Source organism: Corythoichthys intestinalis, chromosome 3 (genome assembly GCF_030265065.1).
Source record: "Corythoichthys intestinalis isolate RoL2023-P3 chromosome 3, ASM3026506v1, whole genome shotgun sequence".
NCBI classification, from domain to species: Eukaryota; Metazoa; Chordata; class Actinopteri; order Syngnathiformes; family Syngnathidae; genus Corythoichthys; species Corythoichthys intestinalis.
In genome coordinates, this window is record NC_080397.1 from 58,987,396 (window position 1) to 59,013,905 (window position 26,510).

Sequence of the window (26,510 nt, forward strand, 5' to 3'; positions counted from 1 at the left end):
TTTAAGAGAATGTTAATAATGTTAATGCCATCTAGTTGATTTATTGTTATAATAAACAAATACAGTACTTATGTACCGTATGTTGAATGTATATATCGGTCGTGTCTTATCTTTCCATTCCAACAATAATTTACAGAAAAATATGGCATATTTTATAGATGGTTTGAATTGCGATTAATTACAATTAATTTTTAGCTCTAAATCACTCGATTAAAATTTTTAATCGTTTGACAGCCCTAATTTGAACCTAACCTAAACCATTTATTAATATATATTATACAGTATATATATATATATATATATATATATATATATATATATATATATATATATATATATATATATATATATACACACATATAAGGTTTTGTTTTGTTTTTTTATTTATACTTTGGGGGAAAAAAAGTGAAAAAAACATGTCTTATATGTATCTCTTTCAAATGCTAAATCTAAATAAATACATTGAACACACACACACAAAAAAAAAAAAAAGTTTTTTTTTTTTTCCACTTATCGCAAGGGGTTCTGGTCCCCAATTAACCGCAAAAACGAGGGATCACTGTATTGCGAATATTGCAAATTCTGCCTGGGCCTTCAAACTTAAGAGCACAGCGGTTCATTAGCACATACTACAACAAACAGTAGATATCAATAGATAACAACAGTTCAGATGTCAGTTGTCCACCATTTATGTAAGCTATACTTTACACAATTTTGTTTAGAGAGGGTAAGTAAAAATGAACTGAGATCATCTGGTTGCCCAAGCGTGCACACACCCTCTATGACTGAGGATGTTTTCACGATAACCTGCACTAATTAAATTTATAAAATGTGCAGTCTGAACAACCATAATATTACAGTCGTTTATTTTTACTTATACTAGCTAAACATTTTTTTCCACCTGCGTTAAACAGGTTTTAGGTAATGTAAAGGGAGGGGGGAAGTCTTGGTTTATATTGGTCCCCTTCTCGCCCACATAAACTTGTAATTTGAAAAGGGGTGTGTATCCATTTTTTGTATACATGCTTTATGTGACATGTTACAGAGCCTCTAAAGGGACATCGACAGAAATAAATTTAGACCATCTGGTGTGCACAAGAAACAATTTGGCGCACACCAGATAGTATATGGTTCAAACAAGAAACTATCTGGTGCGCATCAGAAAACTATTTTGTGCGCAACAAAAAAGTATCTGGTGGGCACCAGAAACTATTTGGTGAGCACCAGAAAGTTCCTTTTTTTAGGCCACCAACTGCAGGCGCACTTTGGACACCAGCAGCTTCGGCGTGCTAAAAATTTAGTTGAGTTTTACTTCATTCTTGGACTCAACTATAAAGATACTGTATAACTGCATTACCTACACATCATATTTTTTAATTGCAAATTGTTTCTGGTGCACACGAGTGTTTCTAGTGCGCACCACATACTATCTGGTGCACACCAGATAGTTTCTAGTGAGCAACACATACTATTTGGTGCAAGCCAGATAGTATGTGGTGCACACTGGAAACTATCTTGTGCGCACCAGATAGTTTTTAGTGCACACCACATACTATCTAGTGCGTACTAGATAATTTTTAGTGCGCACAACATACCATCTCATGCGCACCAGATAGTTTCAAATGCGCACCACATACTATATGGTGCGCACCAGATAGTATGTAGTTTTGTAGTGCATATCACATACTATATGGTGCACACCAGAGAGTATGTGGTGAGCACTAGAAACTATCTAGTGCGCACCAGATAGTTTCTAGTAGTCACCTCACACTATCTCATGCGTGCCAGATAGTTTCTAGCGCACACCACATACTATCCGTTGCGAAACATATAGTTTCTAGTGCTCACCACATACTATCTAGTACGCACCAGATAGTATGTGGTGCACACTGGACACCAGTATGTAGAGTTTTGTAGTGCGTATCACATACTATATGGTGCACACCAGAGAGTATGTGGTTAGCACTAGAAACTATCTAGTGCGCACCAGATAGTGTGTGGTGACTACTTGAAACTATCTTGTGCGCACCAGATAGTTTCTAGTACACACCACATACTATCTAGTATGTACTAGATAATTTCTAGTGCGCACCAGATAGTTTTTAGAGAGCACTACATACTATCTAGTGCGCACCAGATAATTTCTAGTGAGCACTACATACTATCCAGTGCGCACCACATAGTTTCTAGTGAGCACCACATACTATCTAGTGCACACCAAATAGTATTTGGTGCGCACGAGATAGTTTTGTAGTGCACAGATAGTTTCCAGTGCACACCACATACTATCTAGGGTGTACTAGATACTTTTTAGTGCACACCACATACTATCTGTTGCGCACCATATAGTTTCTAGTGCTGACCACATACTATCTCATGTGCACCAGATAGTATCTAGTGCACACCACATACTATCTGGTGCGCACCAAGGTGTGCACTAGAAATTATTTGGTGCACAATGGAAACTATCTTGTGCATACCAGGTAGTTTCTATTGCACACCACATACTACCTAGTGCGTACTAGATAATTTCTAGGGCGCACCACATACTAGCTCGTGCGCACCAGTTAGTTTAAATGTTTTTCTGTTGATGTCCCTTTAAGGGCTCTGTAACATGTTGAATTATGTCTCAAATGAAAAAAAGCAAAATATTATATTATTTAAAAATAATTAAAGAAGCAAAAAATGACCGTACTGATGGAATGAAAAAATACATTATGTATATCATCATGTTGTCAAACAAAGATATTGCATAATTTCAGTATTGGCTAATCTGTTTAAAGCTTTCAACATGTACATTCATTCATTTCGTTGATGTGGTCATATCACACCTTTTCCTCAATATGTAAGCTAAATAGCACGTGCCATTTTATGACATAAATCTGTCAGAACAACTAATAAAACCCTGCCCCCACAAGCCCTAAACTGATTTTAACACAAATTTGTAAGCTCACTGCTACTGCCTTGCAATTTGGCTTTCACCTACAGTACAGTATGTCCATTCACATATACAGTATTACATAAGAGGCAGTGACTGTCAGTTTGACATTTAGCTTTCACGACCCTCCTGAGGATTCCAATCTTATAATTTCTGTATAATTCCTGTGTTTGAGACTTATAATATGCATATTTTAATTAATAATTCGGTTATTTCATTTTTGCATCGAACTTCCATTTATGCAAGTATGTGGATGGAGTCCCAAAGATGTAAAGTTATGAAAAACAAATGCAAAAAAAAATATTTGCATTTAGAAGCAGTGAGTTTCTCCTTTGGCTCAGGAACACAAGTTGGTTTTATAAGCAAGGGCGCTTCTCCACTGTAGTATGATGTGTTCAATTAGTTATTAGACATGCCAGAATGTGTGGGAAGTTTGAAACTTGTGCTGTAATCGTTTATTTCTTAATATTTGTAATAAAATAAATATTGTACGTACCGTCCTAATGCGTGTTTGTCGGCTAGATGTTTGTTCCATTATACAAAATATTTTCATAAAACAAAATTAAAACAAATTCAAAGTGTTGTGGTAAGGTGTTCGATTGCTTTTTCAGCCATTGGGTTGTTCAGGTTTTGTTTTTCAGGAAGAGGATCCTCACCGGCCGGGTCTATTGTGGTAGTCACAGCTGTTTTGATCCTCTAAAAGGAAGAAAGCAGAAGATTAAAAACCCAAAAATGGAAATACTGCACTAGCTTACACGTTCCTCAGTCAAAACACCAGACACACATAAACATTCCAACCATCCGTCCTTCCATTCATTTTTATATACTGCTTGGCAGTGGCGTGCACAGGCAATTTGGGGGGAAGGTGCCCAGATGGGTAAAAAAGGCCACTTTTTGCAGGGTATATAACTGTCAGCCCGGCTGCCTTGTTAGTACAATGTGAATTACCAAAAGAAAAAAAACACTGAATATGTATTACATTGTTAGATATTTATATATTTAAATAAATAGACAGCTACAGTCCCTGACAAAAGTCTTGTCGCTTATCCATTTTGTAGAAACAATTGCTAATAACCTGACTTTTAATTATTCGATTGGTTTCAGAAATGGCTCATATGAAAGCTAAGACCCTCCAAATGATGTTGGATGTACAAAAATATATCTGTTTCACTGAAAAAAGATTTATCATTTAATGAAGACTTAAAGGTCCAATTTTGGCAAGACAAAAGTTTTGTCGTCTACAGAAAGTAGTGTGAAAATTGAACAAAAAATGTACTTCAAATTAGGGCTGGGCGATATGGCCTTAAGTATGTATCACGATAAATTGAGCAGATTTACCTCGATAAAGATAAATGACGATAAATTCGCCCAAGCGGACTGTTATATAATTTGAAAATTTGAATCAATGCATGGAATACAAATCAACCGTTTCTCGTGAAATTTATTTACCAGCTTTCAATTTACAATTGCACATGCAGTCTAAACATTAAGTATTAAAAAAAAAATCTTGTAAACAATGAGAATTCTAGTGTGAACATTTATAACAGCTTGTATGACTTGAAAAATGTACATTATAAAAATCAATATGACTACTGTGCAAACATGTCATTCTAACACAAATGACTTGCAGCTTTAACAGTACACTTCAGACAACTTATTGGTAATGGCTGCTGTGACATAATTATTCAACACAAGTGTTTACGTCAAGGTTTCAGGCTTTTTTTTTTTCCCCGAAACATTTTTTAAAACATGCACCCCCCACACACACACAGCCAGATTAAAGCTGTATTGCTCTGATGCCAATGAAATATTTAAGGTTTTATGATGGCAGAATAAAGCAAACACATACTGTACATAGACTTCACTGTTGGATTATATTTTATGCTGAGTGCTTGACTATCATGAAAGCTTTCAGAGAAATCACACAGAGATGCCAAATAACGCAACATAATGATTGCTACATGAAGTCCGTGACTAGTCCACTCATAAATTTCAGCCGTTTCGACAAGGTTAGAGCCGCTATCCGACTCTTTCCCGTTCATTTGTAGCCGCTGTTAGCCGCTAGTGTTAGCCTGTGGCTTGGCTACCAGAAGAAAGCACTGAAAGCATCCTCTCCTGAAATCGTAAGAACCAGGGAGGACAGCGGGTGAAAGCCCGTCTGGAACCCGCCAAGAGTTTACTTCATGTCGGGTGAAAGTTTGGCGAAGCTACTTAAAACCACGTGACTCCATACGTAAGCACACTGTCTGCTTTCTTAAAGGGGAATGAACATAGTCGAAAAACAGAGTCAAAGCGGGATGAAAAGACTATTTTCTTGTTTAATTAAATTACCGAATTTGCCGACACGGTCAAAATTACGTTGGTCATTGTGAAGAATTTCGGTGACGGAAAATTTTCGGTTTATCGCCCTGCTCTACTTCAAATACAAAAATATGTTACATAACATAAGCGAATTAAGTAGTGGTGCTGTGAGATCCAAATTTAAAATTTTGTATGTCTTCCATGGGCTTGAAGGACTGCATCCATGCAGTTTGGCAAGGATTCATACAATTTATCGATGAAGTCATCAGGAACATCAAAGAAAGCAGTCTTGAATGCCTCCCAGAGTTCATCAACATTGTTGGGTTTCGTCTACCATGCTTCCTCTTTCATCCTACCCCAGACATGCTAAATGATGTTTATGTCTGGTGACTTGGCTGGCCAATCCTGAAGGATGTTGATTGAAGTATGTGATGGAGCACCATCCTGTTGCAGAATTTGTCCCTTTTTAATGTTAGGAATGTAAGAGGCAGTTACGATTTGTTGATATTTCAGACTATTAATGTTGCCTTCCACCCTGCAGATCTCTCGCACACCCCCATACTGGATGTAATCCCAGACCATGATTTTCCCATAACCAAACTTTACTGTTTTGTCGCAAAATGTGGATTTTTCAGATGAAGCTTCCATTGAATTACACCACAGTCGCCGCAAATTTTGCAGGAGACCTACTGAAGCCCGGATGGATCCGAGATTCACTCAGAAAACAGTGAAGTTTGGTGGAGGCAAAATCATGGTCTGGGGTTACATCCAGTATGGGGGTGTGCGAGAGACCTGCAAGGTGGAAGGCAACATAAATAGTATTATAGAAATATCCAATATTTACCAAACTTCACTGTTTTCTGAGTGAATCTCGGATCCATGCGGGCTCCAGTATACACCCACCGGCTACTTTATTAGGTACACCATGCTAGTAACGGGTTGGACCCCCTTTTGCCTTCAGAACTGCCTCAATTCTTTGTGGCATTGAATCAACAAGGTGCTGGAAGCATTCCTCAGAGAGTTTGGTCCATATTGACATGGTGGCATCACACAGTTGGTGCAGATTTGTCAGTTGCACATCCATGATGCCAATCTGCCGTTCCACCACATCCAAAAGATGCTCTATTGGATTGAGATCTGGTGACTGTGGAGTAGAGGTGTGCAAAATTTCCGATTCTTAGATTATTCGCGATTCGGCCGTGGAAGATTCGAGAACGATTCACAAACATCCAAATTCCGATTATTGAAATATGCCAAGTAAAGCGGAAGTACAACACACTCAGCGCGCCGCGCGGTCTTCGGGAGGAATGAGGAAGAACAGAGCGAGAGTAGCTAAACATCATGCTTCTCATTACCCGGCCCGTAGGGTAATGCCAATGCTCAACTCACGGCTCTAGCTCAACTCATGCCCCGTTATAAAAAACATACAACAACGTACCTGACTGCTGCCGAAAAGCTGCTACAAAGTACATCCAGTGGCATCCACGTTACGGTAGATATCATTTATATAGGACTAGATGCATTATAGATTCGGTAGCGTTAGCAGCACAGCAACAAAAAGCTAGATGCGGGCATAGTAAACGGCCGCCATCTTAAAGCAGTACACTTCCCTGCAAGGCTGTTGTAGCGAACCTTCCAAACAAACCTAATTAACTTTTTATCTAAAATACTCCTAAATCGGTAAAATATTGACTTGAATCTATCTTTAAAATAGTTTTAAAACTTTCACATGTCGAAAGTAGACAAAAGGGAAATTATGGAATGACGGGAGCAATTTTAACAACTTTAACGGTTGATTCACAACATTAAAATAATTGAATGTAGTTTAAAGCTGCTGATATAGAATGGGGACTAGAGTTTTTTATTTACTGTTATTTTTGTGTATTTTTTTTACTGCTTTATGTTAACTTGATACTGAAATAGTAGTTTGGTTTAGCCTGAGAGTATTTTTGAACAATTTTGGAACTAATGTACAAAACATTTAAAAATAAAAAATAAAAAAGGAGGGGGGTGCATCAATAATCGTTTTATAATTGAATCGGAGCCTCTGAATCGTAATCGTAATCGAATCGTTAGGTGCCCAAAGATTCCCAGCTCTACTGTGGAGGCCATTTGAGTACAGTAAACTCATTGTCATGTTCAAGAAACCAGTCTGAGATGATTCCAGCTTTATGACAAGGCACATTATCCTGCTGAAAGTAGCCATCAGAAGTTGGGTACATTGTGGTCATAAAGGGATGGACATGGTCAGCAACAATACTCAGGTAGGCTGTGGCGTTCCAACGATGCTCAATTGGTACCAAGGGGCCCAAAGAGTGCCAAGAAAATATTCCCGTATGGACGGTATGAAGAAAAAAGTTTGCGCTTTTCATGCCACGGTATACCTTGAAACCGGTAATTAGCACATGTCCACATTGTAACAGTTGAAATAAAATACAAACAGTTAATTTATTGTTAAGTAGCAACATTCTCCTGAAGTGGTAGTACGTGTATTAAATCATCATGACTAACGAGAAACTGCACTTTCTGGAGAAATTTTAAGTGGTAGATACAGATCTATCAGGATACTTCCAGTTCATTTGGGGACATTTCGGGGTCATTTCCTGTTGATATGTTGTTTCGCGGCTGTCAATGGCATCGACCTACTTGGGTGAGATGTCATAGAATGTGTTAAACATGAAAAGTAATGTCAGTTACTTTGCTGAGTAACTAATTACTCTTATAATGAGGTAACTGAGTTACTAACTCAATTACTTTCTGGGAGAAATAATTTGTAACTGTAACCCTTTTTTTTTTTAAAGTAGTATAACAAGCCTGCTTAAAATTAGCTATCTTTCAGCTGTGAGATGTTTGAGGGGTTTCTTGCATGTACAGCTCGTTTCAAGTCACTCCACAGCATCTCAATGGGATTAAGATCTGGGCTTTGACCTGGCCATTCCAGGACTCTCCATTTCCATCCAGTCCTTGGTGGATTTACTACTAGTTTTGGGTCATTGTCATGTTGGAAGGTCCAGTTTCACTTCAGCTTTAATTTTTTCACAGATGATCTCACATGTTCCTCAAGCACCCTCTGATACACAATACAATTCATGGTGGATTCTATGATGGTGAGCTGGCCAGGTCCTGCTGCAGTAAAGCATCCCCAAACCATGACACTTCACAGTTGGTATGAGGTTCTTTTCCTGGAATGCTGTATTGGGTTTACGCCAAACATTTCCTCTGTTCTGGTGTCCAAATAATTCTAATTTTAGATTCATCTGTCCAAATAACATTATTCCAGAAGTCCTGGTCTTTGTCTACATTCACGCTGGCAAATTTCAGTCTGGCCTTCATGTTCTTATTGGGGAGAAAAGGTTTCCTCCTGGCACACCTCCCATGAAGGTTAAACTTGTGAAGTCTCTTTCTGATTGCAGAGACATGCACTCTCACATCAACAGTAGCAAGAGCCTGCAGTAGGTCCTGTGATGACATTTTAGGGTTTTTGGAGACTTCTTTTAGCATCTTGCGGTCTGCTCTCAGGGTGAACTTGCTTGGACGGCCAGATCAGGGCATGTTGGCAATTATTTTGAATCTCCTCCACTTGCAGACTATTTTCCGGACAGTGGAATAGTTGATTTTATACTCTTTGAGATCTTTTGAAATCCCTTACCAGACTAATAAGCGTCTAGAATCTTATTTCTGAAGACCTCAGACAGCTCCTTTGATCTCACCGTGGTGTTTTCTCTCACTTCAACAGTCAGGGGCACACCAAACTAAATGTGAGGTTTAAATAAGGCAAGCCTCCTTCAAAACACTGGGTAATGATGTTCTAATCATGTGCACCCGATGTGATATACCTGCGTGTGATTTTAGCCATTTTAAGTGGGATTGAATTTGGGGGTGTCCTAATTTATTCCTCAACAGAAATGGCATTTATTTAAAATTACATTTTACAGAAAGCTATAAAAAAAAAATCCGTTTTAATTAGAGATATCCCGATCGATCGCGTCCGATCACGTCATTTTCAATGTATCCGAATCGGCAAAAAAATATCGGCCATGCCTTTTTTAAATATATATACATATATATATTTTTTTTTTCAATTAAATCGTTTTCTAATTGTATTTAACGTTACAGACATAATATGTTTCACTCTTCCAGAGTCTTTAGTTTATCAAATTTATCCTAATAACGGCGGTAATTAATTTTTTAAAAAATGTATCACGTTAAAATATTTAATGCAATTAATAATAAATATAAAATATAATATTAATATAAATATAAAAATAAATATTTAACGCTGTATGACCCACTCACGCATTGTCGCGCTCAATCTGTAATGGCACCGTTGTACCCATGTAGAGAGATAAAAGGCAGCGTAAAATGAGTAGAGTGAATTTTGGCAGCCTTTGAAGCCTTTTTTTAATAGGCTAAAGCCATACAATCCCTCTCCCTATGATTAGAAATATCATGGGAAGCAATGTGGGGAAACAAGGTAGCAATTGATCTTTATCTTAACACCTTGTTATTTGTCAATGCAGAGAAGATATATCAATTGGTAGCACTACACAGTCATGGTTCCACTTCCCATCATGCATTTGGGCATGACTACAGTATCATTTACTGAAAGCTCGACAAATACACTAGATGGCAATATTTAGTCACAATATACAAAGTCAAAAGTCTTTCTATCCGTGGATCCCTCTCACAGAAAGAATGTTAATAATGTAAATGCCATCTTGAGGATTTATTGTCATAATAAACAAATACAGTACTTATGTACTGTATGTTAAATGTATATATTCGTCTGAGTTTTATTCTTTTTTTTCTTAATGCATTTCTTAATGCATTGCCAAAAAGTATGTGACTGGGAAAAATTATCGGGAATGATTGGAATTGAATCGGGAGCACAAAAAAAAGCAATCGGATCGGGAAATATCGGGATCGGCAGATACTCAAACTAAAACGATCGGGAGCAAAAAAACATGATCGGAACAACCCCAGTTTTAATTGTTTAGTTCGATTACTTGAATCTCTCAAGTTTGTTAAAATCGATATTAAATATCCAAATGACCAAATATGTTCGAAAACACACAGGCTTCCATAGTGTGTCCAAATTTTTTCACATGACTGTATTTTACAGATTCTTTCAACCACATACAATACACACACAAAGTAACTTTTTTGTTATAAAGTTCACATAGCATTTGTGGACACCCTTTCCAATATATGCGTTCCAGAAAAGAAAGTTTTAGTAAAATCAGTAGGTATCTTACAGAGTGAGTTTATCTAGCCTGCTTTACCAAGAGAGAAAACACTCAGATAAGGGCACACAACTATCTTGCACAGTCATAATCCCACACGTCACTCCCACACTCACCGAAAGAAAAGAGCCTTTGTTGTTATAGATCTCGTGAATAGCTCCAATGGGAATCCATATTAGGGAGATCAGTGAGACGCCCCAACCCACCCATTCGGCCCACAATGGGTACCTATACGTCCCATACTTGACAGGAGTGTACTGGATGATACTGGAAACCAGTATGCACTAAAAATGAAAAACAGCAGGTTTGTTGAGTAGGTGACTATATCAAGCTTCTCATTTTTTAATTACATACAGTCCCTGACAAAAGTCTTGTCGCTTATCCATTTTGTAGAAACAATTGCTAATAACCTGACTTTTAATTATTCAATTGGTTTCAGAAATGGCTCATATGAAAGCTAAGACCCTCTCAAATGTTGTTGAATGTAGAAAAATATATTTGTTTCACTGAAAAAAGATTTATCATTTAATGAAGACATAAAGGTCAAATTTTGGCAAGACAAAAGTTTTGTCGCCTACAGAAAGTATTGTGAAAATTGAACAAAAAATGTACTTTAAATACAAAAATATGTTAAATAACATAAGCGAATTAAGTAGTGGTACTGTGAAATCCAAATTTAATATTTTGTATGACTTCCATGGGCTTCGGCAAGGATTCATACAATTTATTAATGAAGTCATCAGGAACATCAAAGAAAGCAGTCTTGCGTGCCTCCCAGAGTTCATCAACAATCTTAGGTTTCGTCTTCCATGCTTCCTCTTTCATCCTACCCCAGACATGCTTAATGATGTTCATGTCTGGTGACTGGGATGGCAAGTCCTTGAGGATCTTGATCTTCTTTGCCTAGAGGAACTTCGAGGTAGAGATTGAAGTAAGCGATGGAGCACCATCCTGCTGCAGAATTTGTCCCTTTTTATGGTTAGGAATGTAAGAGGCAGCTAAGATTTGTTGATATTTCTGACTATTTATGTTGCCTTCCACCCTGCAGATCTCTCGCACACCCCCATACTGGATGAAACCCCAGACTATGAGGTGTAGGTCTCCTGCAATATTTCCGGGGACTGTGGTGCAATTCAATGGAAGATTCATCGGAAAAATCTACCTTTTGCCACAAAACAGTGAAGTTTGGTGGTTGCAAACTCATGGTCTGGGTTTACATCCAGTATGGGGGTGTGCCAGAGATCGGCATGGTGGAAGGCAACATAAATAGTCTGAAATATCAACGCATCTTAGCTGCATCTTACATTCCTAACCATAAAAAGGGACAAATTCTGCGGCAGGATGGTGCTCCATCGCATACTTTAATCTCTACCTCAAAGTTCCTCAAGGCAAAGAAGATCAAGATCCTCCAGGACTGGCCAGCCCAGTCACTAGACATGAACATCATTGAGCATGTCTGGGGTAGGATGAAAGTGGAAGCATGGAAGACGAAACCCAAGAATGTTGATGAACTCTGGGAGGCATGCAAGACTGCATTCTTTGATGTTCCTGATGACTTCATCAACATATTGTATGAATCCTAGCCGAAGCCCATGGAAGTCATAGAAAATATTAAATTTGGATCTCACAGCACCACTACTTCATTTGTTTATGTTATGTAACATTTTTTTGTATTAGAAGTACATTTTTTGTTCAATTTTCACACTAATTTCTGAAGGCGAAAAAACTTGTCTGGCCAAAATTTGACCTTTATGTCTTCATTAAATGACAAATCTTTTTTCAGTGAAACAAATATATTTTTGCATATTCAACACCATTTGGGAGGGTCTTAGTTTTCATATGAGACGTTCTGAAACCAATTGAATAATTAAAAGTCAGGTTATTAGCAAATGTTTCTACAAAACGGATAAGTGACAAGACTTTTGTCAGGGACTGTAATTATGTGTCCACAGATCAGATAGAACAGAAAGACAGTGACCATAAATATTGTATTGTTATTTGTGTTAAAAAAAGAACTTACCAGCACCAGCAAAGGACAAATAAGCAACCAGCAGATGCGGAAGTAGATGTTCACACGCTTTCCTAGCATCTTCTTGATCATATGTGAAAGGCGAGGGACCCCTAATGAAATATGACAAGAGAATTACCGTATTTTCCGGACTGTAAGTCACACTTTTTTTCATTTTTCGACTAAGCATGTGACTTACACTCAAGTGCAATGTTAATGTTAAAATGTGAAATTATGAATGTTAAAATATTCTTGTGAAATGTGAGACTGGCTGATCATGGAGTGAACTTCTACCACAACCAGCCACGTGAAGTCAATGATTTAGTGTTTAGTGTTGATTTAATGTTAACCACAGGTAGTCCCCGGGTTACGAATGAGTTCTGTTCCTACGCTATATAACCCGAATTTCTGCGTAAATCAGAAATAACCCTTTAAGTAACCCTAAATACTTCCAAAATCTCAAAATAACTACCCAAAAACATCTAATATATGCCATTGTACTGTCCTCGCCAACCATTTTTGTTGTTTTATTGCTTTACAACTTTTACAGACGGCATTTTATCGGCCAGGTATGTATTTTAATGGGGAAGTTCAGAACTTTTTACATTAAGTCATTCACTCCCAGCCATTTTCACCGGTGCAACCCCCTTCACTCCTAGCCGTTTTACTGGATTTTGACTGATTTTGCAAGGCCCACAAAAAAATCTGTTCTATTGCTATATAAACATGGAACCCACCAAAAGAATAATTAGACTCTGTTCTTTCAGCAGGAAAAAAAGTTAGTTCATATATTTTTCCATTCTTAGTTTCAGCAATTTTCTGATGAAAAAACAGAAATTGAGCTTTTTGTAAAAGCATACATTTCAACATAACTTTGACTTTAACACTGCTATTTTTTGCGTTTGTGACATCCCAAATATCTGAATAATGTTTTCCTTCTACAAAATAACATAAACAACAAGACAAATACATCTTTTGATAGCAAAGTAACCATTTATTTACACATAACTAAACTATTGAACTGAGAGATGACGCTGTTGTGGCTGCAACAGCCGGGATAAACTTTTCCCTCATCGCCGCCTGTCACATCAAGATGGATTTTTTTTTAGTCTTTCTTTTGTGGTGACCACTGCCTCGTGGCGGAGTTTGCCTGGGGATTTGTGTGGGGCATGTTGTGTTCCTGGGGGGGGACTGGTTTGGCCGTGCGCGTTTCCGGCTGACTCACGGGACACTGGAGGGTAGCAGGGGACGCGAACGGCTGAGCACGTCGGCGCGGGCTCTGCTAGGCGAGCAGCACAGACTCAACGGCATCGTTCGCTGCACTTGTGGTCCCAGTCGTTCTGCTCGGTCGTCCAGCGCCTGGCATCCCGGGCGTCCTCCCAGTTGTTCTGCTCAGTCGTCCGCTGCCTGGCATCCTGGACGTCCTCCTGGTCGTTGCACTTGGTCGGTCGTCGCCTGGCGTCCCGGCCATCCTCCCGGACATCCTGCTCAAAGTTCCCGCGCCTGGCGTCCTGGTCGTCCATTCGATCGTCGTCCGCTGACGCCCTGGCCGTGCGGCCCTGCCGTCCGTTCGTTCGTGTCTTACCAAATGCGCTACTGCTCTCCAGTGGCCAATTTTATTGCTCTAAAATGGATTTTCAGCATTGTACTTTGGAGCTACGTTGCATAAGAACCTGGAGATGTCTCTTGTGAAAAAAAACGTATAAGACGTATAATTACGTCTTTGGGACACTGAAACAATTAAAAATAGAACGTATTTATACGTTTTTGGGAGCACATGAGTTAAATTAATTAGTTGGTGGAGTTATTTTTAACAAACTCTGTGCAGTTTGTCAGGTATTTGTTAGTTTCAGGTCTCTGGAGTGGCTAAGCTAGTGCAAGTTAATGGTGCTTGCTTAGCACACCAATAAAAAACGATATGAACAGATCTAAAAGTCAAATAAATTCAAAATGACGTTCATTGTCTGAAATACCCATGCAGCCAAAACAATGTCACACCAAAGTGCCGTAATTCATTTCATTTTGCGGGACGATTTTTTTAGATGCGTAATGCGACCACGATAGAGAGGAGTGCTTCAGCCACTCGTGCTCAGTCTGCTGGGGAGTGCCTTTCGTTCCCACCCAAAAAAAAATAAAAATCAGTGGTGAAAAAAACGATGTGATATTACTCCGCCCTGATAGCCTCGACAGCCTGTTCCCTGCAGAGCTGCTGGATTACAAATGTTACTCTTCATACTACAATTATTGAATTGCAATGGTAAGTTTTAATAACTTTATCCTCAAAACTTGGCCAGCACTATTGATTGCGTGGGTCATCAGTGATTCTCATACGTGCATATGTTTTTTATTGGTATGCCAAGCAGCCACCGTTTACTCACACTGGCTTAGCAACTCTGGGGCCATGATAGTGACAAATAACTAACAAGCTGCACGGAATTTGTTGAAATCAACTCCACCGACTAATTAAACGTCCGCTAACTCAAAGATTGAGCCTGATGTCAAAAATTCTGAACTTCTCCTTTAAATTAATTTTTGGGAGAGTCAATTACATGCAATGACATATTTCGGACACCGTCAGTGGTTCACTTTAGCGATGACCTCAACCGAAAATAATGAAGACTGAACAATTTTTTTTGTTTGTTTGTTTTAAGTGACGAGAGTTGAAAAAGTTGACCTAGCGAAACATTATTACCTTTTTATCTGTGCATCTTTATGTGCAAATTCCGACTACCGTAATTTTCGGACTACAAGCCGCTATTTTTTTCACTTATTTGTTGATTTATTTGGGTTAACAGTAGGGCTGTCAAAATTATCGCGTTAACGGGTGTTAATTAATTTTTTGAATTAATCACGTTAAAATATTTGACGCAATTAACGCAGATGCCCCGCCCAGACAGATTTAAATGACAGTACACAGTGAAACGCTCACTTGTTGTGTTTTATGGAGTTTTGCCGCCCTCTGCTGGCGCTTGGGTGTGACTGATTTTATAGGCTTCAGCATCCATGAGCATTGTGTAAGTAATTATTGACATCAACAATGGCGGGCTACTAGTTTATTTTTTGATTGAAAATTTTACAAATTTTATTAAAACGAAAACATTTAGAGGGGTTTTAATATAAAATTTCTCTAACTTGTACTAACATTTTTCTTTTAAGAACTACATGGATCGCTTTAACAGAATGTTAATAATGTTAATGCCATCTTGTTGATTTATTGTTATAATAAACAAATAGTCCTTATGTACCGTCTGTTGAATGTATATATCCATCTTGTGTCTTATCTTTCCATTCCAACAATCATTTACAGAAAAATATGGCATATTTTATAGATGGTTTGAATTTCGATTAATTGCGATTAATTAATTTTTAAGCTGTAATTAATTCGATTAAAATTTGTAATCGTTTGACAGCCCTAGTTAACAGGTAACACGTTATTTGACACAAGACTGTCATAAGAACGTCAAAATTATGACATGACACTATCATGGGAGTTAGTGAACGCTTATGACAGATGTCATTAAGTGTCATCTGGCAAATTATGGCACTAACTCCATTTATGTCCAGCTCGGATCTTTTACATCCATTCAAAAGTGAGATTATTTTCTGGATGGCACTAAATGACATCTGTTACATGTATTCATTAATGCTCATGATGGTGTCATGTCATAATTATGACTTTCTTATGACAGTCTTAATGCACCACTGTCAAATAAAATGTTACCAAATACCGTAACTATCAATTAATGAAACAACTGGAACAGTAACTGAAGAAATAATTAGCGCAGAAAATTTTGATTGTTATTTAAATTTATTTGCGCTGCAATGTATGATAGGAGGCATGTTAGACAACAACAGTGTTGACAGCAGTTGGCAGCAGTGGTTGACTGTCTCCCCAAAGGGAGCAGTGATGGCCAAATGAAGCTTCTTGAAGCAAAAGCTTTGCAGCTAATCGGTTCAAAGTTTCAAGGTAGTTCATTTGGTCTCATTACAGTCTTATGATGCCGCTGTCAAATAAAGTGTTACCCGTGAATATCGTTTGGTGTAAATATCCCATAATACAGCCGTCTTTGTATCATATTTGGCTGATGGCGGCTTATAGTCAGGTGCGCCCTATGGACCGAAAATCACGGTAATTTCGCTATGCCAGCTCATAAATGAGGAGCTTACCAAAAAACCAGCAGACTGCTATGACCTCAAAGAAAGCCAAGAACATGAGGGACACCACTGCAGTGTAGTGGTCCATCAGTTGAAACACGTATATGCCTCCCTGAAAAAAAGGGGGGGCACATTTGTAGCACAGCAGTTGAGGTGATGACAGGACATGACGACCATCATGGTTCATGCTGTTCCTTACCTTAGTAACGTGTGGAATCCCGAGAAGAAAGCTGACAATGCAGACAAACAGGGCCAGCAGCTCTTCCCTCTTGAGGTAGTGCAGGACTTTGGCTCTAAATTCATCTTTTATGAATGTCAAAGCCACTTCAACTGTTGCAAACTAAAAGAGAAAGAAATAGAAAGTAGTTCTTCTACTTCATGCAATAAATACGTGAGGTGCCAGTGACGAGTGGGTACCTCACAGTAACACTTGGAAATGAGTTGTTTAAAAAGTTCAGCATTCACACTGCGCCAACTGAACTTTCTGAGTAGCATCACATGGACGAAAGGCGCAACCATTGATTGGACGAATAGAAGAGGAAATACCTACCTCCTGGGAGGCGAGGGAGCGTGGAGCGTCACAGTGTAATGTAGCATAGTATTATTTTTACATGCTACACTGCATTTATTTTTTTCTTTTTATTACTGTCTTTTATGTTAGAACAAGAAACTGCAATTTCTGGAGAAATTACTCTGGGTCTTTGCTGTGTGGAGATACAGATCTTAGCCCCGCCCAGGTTAGTTTAGAAACATTTCAGGGACAATATCAGGTCACTTCCTTTTGATTTAGGGACATTTCAGAGGCATGTCCAGGTCATTTGGGGACATTTGGGGGCGTGTCCTGGTCATATTAGGTCATTTGGGGGGCGTGTTCTGGTCCTATCAGGTCATTTGGGGGGCGTGCCCTGGCCATATCAGGTCATTTGGGGAGATTTGGGGGACTTGTCCTGGTCATATCAAGGCATTTGGGGACATTTGGGGGACGTGTCCTGGTCATATAAGGTCATTTGGGGACATTTGGGGGGCGTGTCCTGGTTATATCAGGTCATTTGGGGACATTTGGGGGACGTGTCCTGCTCATATCAGGTCATTTGGGGGCGTGTCCTGGTCATATCAGGTCTGTTGGAGACATTTGGGGGCGTGTCCTGGTCATATCTGGTCATTTACTGTTGATTTGGGGACATTTGTTTTTTTTTTTGCCATTGAAAATGAATGGGAAATTTGGACGTCCATGGGCGTCAATGGCATTGACTTCCAAATGCGTCAATGGAATCGGGGACATTTGGGGGACACGTCCTATTGGTATCTTTTCATTTCCAGTTGATTTGGGGTCATTTGTTTTTTTGGCATTAAATGAATGGGAAATTTGGACTCCATTGCAGTCAATGGCCTCGACTTACATATGCATCAATGGAATCCAAGTACGTTGGCATCAATAAAATCGACATATATGGCCGTCAATGGCAAGGACGTGCACAGCCCTCATTTGCAATTGTGTACTTGAGCGTCAATGCAATGCGAATGACAATGGAAATCAATGGGAAATTTGGACGTCCAAGGCAGTCAATGGCATCGACTTACATATGCGTCAATGGAATCCAAGTACGTTGGCATCAATAGAATCGACAAATATGGCCGTCAATGCCAAGGACGTGCATAACTCTCATTTGCAATTGTGTACTTGTGCGTCAATGCAATGCGAATGACATTAGAAATGAATGGGAAATTTGGACGTCCATGGCCGTCAATGGCATCGACTTACATATGCGTCAATAGAATCCAAGTACATTGGCATCAATAGATTCGACATACTGTACATGGCAGTCAATGACACCAATGCAATGCAATTTCCATTGGAAATTTGAATGTTGCATCCCATTAAAAAATGAATGGGAATTTTTTGGGCAAATTTCCTGGGAATTGTACATTTTTTCCAAATTCTATATACAACTTTTACTTTTGGACTGTCAAACTGTCGTCACTTCCAGGAAGCGAGACTCACGAAACGGCCGCCCCGAGAGGCTCCGCCTGTCTGGCCCAGTCACTCTCACACGGTACATTCAGCAACAGCATGCAAAACACAATCGCCACATTAGAACACGATTCTGTGTATCAAATACAACAGCTTAGTGCAGCACAAAAACATTTGGCCACTGCTGATCGTCTGTCATCTTACCAGTGTTGATTTTGAATAGCGTCCGCGCTGTACTTCCGCTTCCAAGGATGCCCTGACTGTACCCTCAGAGCCTAGAACATCACAGCTCCACGCTGTGATGCTGCACATAAAGTAGCATAAGTGCACCCTGCTGCAGTTGCATTCACAAGTGAAGCAGGGTGCGCTTAAAGCGGACCGAGACCCACTATTTTTGAGCCGACCAGAATTCGCTTATTTGGTCCATACTAGAGTTCAGATGTGCTTTCACATTTACAAAATGAAACCGACTATCTGAGAAAAATAACTCTGGTCTGTTTAAAAAGGACCAAACAGTGGTAGTGTGAAATCGCCCTTAGAGGATTCTCAGAGTGAGAGTGGGACATGTTTACCTGGCTGTCCAGACCAAGACAGAGCAGCATAATGAAGAAGAGTGGAGCCCACAGTCGAAAAGCGGGCATTGTGGAAAGAACTTCGGGGTACACAACAAATACAAGACCGGGACCTAAAAAAAATGAAAAAGGTTTTAACGTCATTTTGATATTTCAATTTCATCTTTGCAAACATCCTTCTCTGATATCAAGTGGAATATTAATCAAATGTATTATCATTCTATGTAGTATTAAATAGTATTTTTTTGAGTATTCTAATCTAGATTTTCCCTAATCCCAATGTAACCACCTCAATGTGTGCAATATCTAAAGCAGGGGTTCCCAAACTATTCCACATCGGGCCGTAGTGGGTGGTGGATTTCTTTCCAACAAAACTGGACGACACCTGTGAACCAATCTGGTGTCTTCCAAGTGCAAGCAGTTGGTTGGTCAAGTGCTGCTTGTTTTAGCAGAAACATCAACCTCAATCTGGTTAAACAGTATGTGCTCGAACAGTAGGAACAAAAACCAGGACCCACAGCGACCCTTGAGGACTGTTTTGGGTTTTTGAAGCCATCTACCAGTCTTTGACATCGGTCTGAAGAAAGTTTGCTCCACTCCTCAACGCAGAACACTTTCAACAGTGAGATGTTTAAGAGGTGTCTTGCATGTACAGCCCGTTTCAAGTCACCCCACAGCATCTCACTGGGCTTTGACTCTCCATTTCTTCCTTTTCAGCCAGTCCTTGGTCGATTTACAGGTATGTTTTGGGTCCTTGTCATGTTGCAGGGCTAGTTTCGCTTCAGATTTAATCTTTTCCCAGATGATCTCTCACATGTTCTTCAGAGAACCCTCTGATACACGATAGAATTCATGGTGGATTCTATGATGGTGAGCTGGCCAGGTCCTGCTCTAGCAAAGCATCCCCAAACCATGACACTTCCACCTCCATGCTTCACACTTGGTATGAGTTTCTTTTCCTGGAATGCTGGATTCGGTTTACGCCAAACATGTCCTCTGTTCTGGTGTCCAAATAATTCAATTTTAGATTCATCCGTCCAAACAACTTATTCCAGAAGTCCTGGTCTTTGTCTACATTCACTCTGGCAAACTTCAGTCTGGCCTTCATGTTCTTCTTGGAGAGCAAAGGGTTCCTCCCTGCACACCTCACATGAAGGTTAGACTTGTGAAGTCTCTTTCTGAGTGTAGAGGCATTCACTTTCACATCAACAATAGCAAGAGTCTGCTGTAGGTCCAGTGATGGCATTTTAGGGTTTTTGGAGACTTCTTTTAGCATCTTGCGGTCTGCTCTCGGGGTTAACTTGCTTGGACGGCCAGACTTGCGCATATTGGCAGTTATTTTGAATTCCTCCACTTGTAGACTATTTTCCGGACAGTGGAATGGCTGATTTGAGATCTTTTGAAATCCCTTAGCAAACTCATAAGCGTTTAGAATCATAATTTCTGAAGGCCTCAGACAGTTCCTTTGATCTCAGCATGGTGTTTTCTCTTACTTCAACAGTCAGTCACTGTTGAGGAGTGGGGCAAACTTTTATTCAGACCGATGTCAAAGACTGTTAGATGGCTACAAAAAGCGTCTCACTGTAGTTAAGAGGGGAACACTAGCTATTAGGTGGTAGGGTGTCCTAACTTTTTCCTCAGTTAGAATATGCATTTCTGTTGATAAATTTGGTTCAATGAGTAAAACAATGTTAATTTTGTTGTTTACCTGCAATTAGATCCCTTTCCTCTCCAGAGATCAAGAAAAACAAGATCAGACATTGATATGTGAACATTTCTTAATAGGGAAATGAATTATCAATGGGGTGTCCTAATTGTTTCACATGACTGTATATCAGTTATAATATTATTAGGATTGCCCTTGACGGTATTTTGAAGGACACTCAGCCTTGTCAGCAGCACGCGGAAGGACTATGTGGAAGGTTCAGTCTTGTGCATGCGAGCGAGTTGTTGTTCGTATCACGTTCAAGAACTGCCCGGATTTCTAGCCATCAGCCATGTTGCTATCCACGACAATGTGTTGGAATAAAATGCAAGGAGAGGATTGACGGTCGTCACAAAAACGAATGAAAGGGAAAGGATAGTTCCGTGTATTTCGACACTTTACGAGTCTCATTAACTCATTTGTTCCCAGGAACGTATAAATACGTTCTATTTTCAAATGCTTCATTGTCCCAAAAACGTATTTATACGTCTTTGGCGTTTTCTGTTTTTTTTTTTTTTTACAAGAAGAATCTATAGTTTGCGATCTATCTGAGAAACAAAAAACAAGGCTCCAAACCCATTTTAAAGCAATAAAACTGGCCACTGGAGGGCAGTGGCGTATTTTGTAAAGACCCGCAACCCGATTCAACAGCAATGAAAGGCCAGGCAGCACGGATGGAGCGCTACCGGCAGTATGCCAGGCGGCGGACGACCAAACAAAACAACGGAGAGGACGCCAGACCTGGACGCCTGGTCTGCTCGCCAAGCAGACCCCGCCGAGATTAAAAAATAATCCATCTTTGTGAGAAGAGACAGACAACAATGAGGGAAAAGTTTACACGGCAGACATGGCGACAACGGCGTCATCTCGGCGACAACAGGCGTCAGTCATCTCTCAGTAGCATTGTGTAAACAAATTGTTACTTTGCTATCAAAAGCTCTATCTGTCTTGTTCATTATGATATTTTGTAAAAGGAAAACATTCAGATGTTTGGAATGTAACTAATGCAAAAAATAGATGTGTTAAGGTCAAAGTTATGTTTGAAATGTATGCGTTTACAAAAATTTTTTCATCAGAAATTGGAAAATTGCTCAAACTAAGCTATTTTCTAATGCTGATTTCTAAAGAATGGAAAAAGATATGAACTTAATTTTTTTCTGCTGAAAAAAGAGAGTCAAATCTTTGTTTTGGTGGGTTCCATGTTTATATAGCAATAGAACATAATTTTCTGTGGGCCTTGCAAAATCTGTCAAAATCCAGAAAAACGGCCGGGAGCGAAGGGCCTTGCTCCGGTGAAAATGGCTGGGAGTGAATGAGTTAAATGATATACAGTAGAAGTACTGTGATCGACATTGTCTCGGACAGCAAGTTGGCTAATAGCTACAGTTCTTGAATGCAAGACGAGCAATTACTTCGCTGGAAAACCTTCCTTGAGACGCACACGGAAGTCGCGGTGGCAGTCATGGATACGTTTTTCAAAAGGTCAACTTCGAAATCTGAACTGAGTACTGGACAAGATTCTGACCCAGGTGAAGGCCCTAGTTTCTCAAAGACAAGGAATTAAAGTGAAACTAAGTGGGTGTGCCGTAAGATTTTTTCATTTACACGCTTCATTACAATTTTTCTCTTTACAATCATTCTAGAAAAGAAGAGGGACCATCCCAGTTTCTTTCACATGAACTTTAGCATGCATTGAGTCTTAGGCATCACAGCCAACTGAATATCGTTTTAGTTGACATTTTCTCCCATTCGGTTTAGTGCAACATTTATTCCCAAATTTACTGTCCTCAATGCAATAAGAGGATTGCAATTTTGGATTGGAGTTTCCAAGCACCACTAATGAACTGTTTTATGAGAGTCATCCACGTCAAATGTTGAATCCAAGAAACTGGACTGTTATTGTTTGTTCAAGTTATTTCATCCTAATCCAAAAGATTTAGTTGTTAGGTGTGGAGTCCTTCTATTTACTCATGAGAGGAGAAAGAAACACACCCTGGAAAATTCCCTGCTTGAATAGTTGGGTAACCTTAGCATGAGGCCAATGTGGTATATGGGTTGCAAAGGCGATATCGTTAAAGCAATAACTATAACAATTCATAATTATATACAGTATAAACCAATTATATAAAATAGCATTCTTACAGCATTTTCAAAGTTAAAAGTACGAAATTAAAAAAAAAAAAAAAAAAATCTCAGGAAGAGATACTGATGGATTTTTAAAAAATAAATAAATAAAAAGACTCACATCACAAACTTATTCCTCAACCGATTTTGAAAAGATTATTTTATCAGTGCCAAAGCATCGTATTCAGTTGCTGCCATTGACAGCGCTAGGCGTCCAACCCATCTGAAGTGGGAAGGGTGGCATCGGATAAATTAACGGCATTGACGGCGATTGACATTGAATTCATTTGAACGGCAAATAAATTTAAAACTTTCTTTTCATCAGATTACATCTGCAATACACACATATACAGTACGTACATACATATACAGTAAACACATACTATATAACTATACACACACACATACAGACACACATACATACTGTATATACAAACATACATACAGATATACATATGGTAGATACATGCATACACTGCTAGCCAAAAGTATTGGCACCCCTGCAATTCTGTCAGGTAATGCTCAATTTCTCCAAGAAAATGATTGCAATTACAAATGCTTTGGTAGTAATACTGTATGTCCATATATTTTGCTTGCAATAAGAAAAAACACAAGAGAGAAAAGAATATATATGTATATATATATATACATATACACACACATTATCATTTTACAAAAAAACTCAAAAAATGGGCCGGACAAAAGTATTGGCACCCTTTGAAAAATCATGTGATGCTTCAGTAATTTGTGAAATTAACAACACCTGTTACTTACCTGTGGCACATAACAGGTGGTGGCAGTAACTAAATCATGCTTGCAGCCAGTTAAAATGGATTAAAGTTGACTCAACCTCTGTCCTGTGTCCTTGTGTGTACCACATTGAGCATGGAGAAAAGAAAGCAGACCAAAGAACTGTCTGAGGACTTGAGAAGCAAAATTGTGAGGAAGCATGGGCGATCTCTAGGCTACAAGTCCATCTCCAAAGACCTGAATGTTCCTGTGTCTACCGTGCACAGTGTCATCAATAAGTGTGAAGCCCATGGCGCTGTGGCTAACCTCTCTAGATGTGGACGGAAAAGAAAAATTGAGAGATATCAATGAAAGATTGTGCGGATGGTGGATAAAGAACCTCAACTAACATCCAAGCAAGTTCAAACTGTCCCGCAGTCCGAGGGTACAACAGTGTCAACCCGTACTATCCATTGGCGTCTGAATGAAAACGGACTCCATGGTAGGATACCTAGGAAGACCCCACTTCTGACCCAGAGACATAAAAAAGCCAGGCTGGAGTTTGCCAAAACTTACCTGAGAAAGCCAAAAATGTTTTGGAAGAATGTGCTCTGGTCAGATGAGAAAAAAGTATAGCTTTTTGGGAAAAGGCACCAACATAGAGTTTACTGGTCAAAACAAAAAACAAAAAAAACAAAAAAACAAGGCCTTCAAAGAAGGAACACGACCCCAGTCAAACATGGCGGAGGTTCCCTGATGTTTTGGGGTTGCTTTGCTGCCTCTGGCACTGGACTGCTTGACCGTGTGCATGGCATTATGAAGTCTGAAGACTACCAACAAATTTTGCAACATAATGTAGGGCCCAGTGTGAGAAAGCTGGGTCTCCCTCAGAGGTCATGGCAATGACCCAAAACACACTTCAAAAAGCACTAGAAAATGGTTTGAGAGGAAGCACTGGAGACTTCTAAAGTGGCCAATAATGAGCCCAGACCTGAATCCCATAGAACACCTGTGGACGGATCTGAAAATGGCTGTTTGGAGAAGGTACCCTTCAAATCTCAAAGACCTGGAGCACTTGGCCAAAGAGAATGGTCTAAAATTCCAGCAGAGCATTGTAAGAATTTCATGGATGGATAACGGAAATAGTTGTCCGCAGTTATTTTGTCTCATGGTTGTGCTACCAAGTATTAGGCTGGGAGTGCCCATTTTTGGAGTTTTGTGTAAAATGAAAATGATTTAATTTTTTTCCCCATTCTCTTTTGTGTTTTATCATTGCAAGCAAAAATAAATGAAGATATTACTACTAAAGCATTTGTAATTGGAATCAATTTCTGGGAGAAATTAAGTATTATCTGAGAGAATTGCAGCGGTTCCAATACTTTTAGCCAGTACTCTATATTAAATAATAACAAGTATTATATTTATATTTTTCTTTTCATATAAAAAAACATTGAAATAAATGTTTGGAAATAAAATACATATATTAAAACGATCTAGTGAATTTGGTCGGAAACAAAAGTGCAGTATTTTAGCCTATACATTTGAATGTGCCAGGTTGGGGGGAGGTGGGGGGTGCTACATTTCTGCTGAATGGGTTTATCGTCGCAACACTATTGAATAACTCCCCTTTACAGCATCATTGTCAATCCATGTCCATTAAGTTTATTCCTTAACAGGCGGAAAATGTGTTTTCAAGACCACCTACCATCTGTAGATATGTTGTTGACTGGAAGATTATGTACGTGTGACATAAAGCCAATAGCTGAGAAGATCACAAAGCCAGCCAGAATGCTTGTGAATGAGTTGATGAACGATACAATCAATGCATCTCTGAAAGTGGAAAGGAGTCAAAGAAAAAAATGGTGTTAGAAATTCATTCATTCATTTGTGCCGCTTAACCTCATGAGGGTTCCAGCTGTGCTGGACTATACCAGATACAGTAACTATGGGCGGGAGGTGGGGTACACCCTGTACTGGTTGCCAAACAATTACAGTGCAAAAAGAGAGAAAACAACATTCACGCTCACATTTACAAATACGGTAGGGTGACCATATTTTGATTTCCAAAAAAGAGGACACTCGGCCCGGCCTCGAGATACTTGAATTTTACTCGAAGATCACTCAAAGATGCGTATATCTCCCACTTTTTTTTACTCAACAGGCTTTATTCTTCCTAAAAAAAAATAAACAATAAAAAAAATTTAAAAAAGAATAATTATTAAAAAAAATAATACAATGCAGACTCATGGAAATGTAGTCCAGTTAATACACACACACACATACACACAGTTGGCGATGTGCCAACTCAACATTTTTTAAAATTACAATCACGACAATTGTCGTTGACAAAATGTTATTCCCACTCAATTTTTATTCTCATACAATGTTCTAACTTGTACGCAAACAATAACCGAAATAAACTGACAAGCGATTCAACCAGCATGTTTCCAAACGCAGCAGTTCAAATTCAAAACTACATTGCCCATAATACCTAGCGCAGCTGAGCTCACTGATTGCTACCCTATTAGCGAATACGGGAGCCGAGGCAAAATCAGACTTTGCTATAAAAGTTTACTACCATTGGCAGCGCAAAGATGCGACAACAAACGGGATTTTACAGATAACACCAGTACAAATCTCCGACAGAAGTCAACAGTTGCCATTATATACGTATTTATCGTAAAAAACTCATAAGCAACACAGCTATTTAGCTATACTAGCATTCAACCACTAACTAACGCAGAACAATTACAAGACTCATAC

The 26,510-nt window shown here is 39.1% G+C and overlaps 1 protein-coding gene across 2 annotated transcripts in view; it reads right to left on the reverse strand.

Annotated features, from left to right (window-relative positions):
* Window positions 1-362: 362 nt before the first annotated feature.
* The window catches only part of si:ch211-225b11.1 (uncharacterized protein LOC561694 homolog), a 78,938-nt gene continuing 52,790 nt past the window's right edge, over window positions 363-26,510 (reverse strand). For both annotated transcript variants that reach the window (XM_057832008.1, XM_057832009.1), the window contains exons 7-13: window positions 25,453-25,577; window positions 19,190-19,302; window positions 16,845-16,985; window positions 16,658-16,757; window positions 12,503-12,603; window positions 10,599-10,766; window positions 363-3,634 (exon numbers count right to left, since the gene is read on the reverse strand). In XM_057832008.1, the coding sequence (XP_057687991.1) occupies window positions 3,512-3,634; window positions 10,599-10,766; window positions 12,503-12,603; window positions 16,658-16,757; window positions 16,845-16,985; window positions 19,190-19,302; window positions 25,453-25,577 (871 nt within the window). In that variant the 3' untranslated portion in view covers window positions 363-3,511. The remainder of the gene's footprint in view (window positions 3,635-10,598; window positions 10,767-12,502; window positions 12,604-16,657; window positions 16,758-16,844; window positions 16,986-19,189; window positions 19,303-25,452; window positions 25,578-26,510) is intronic.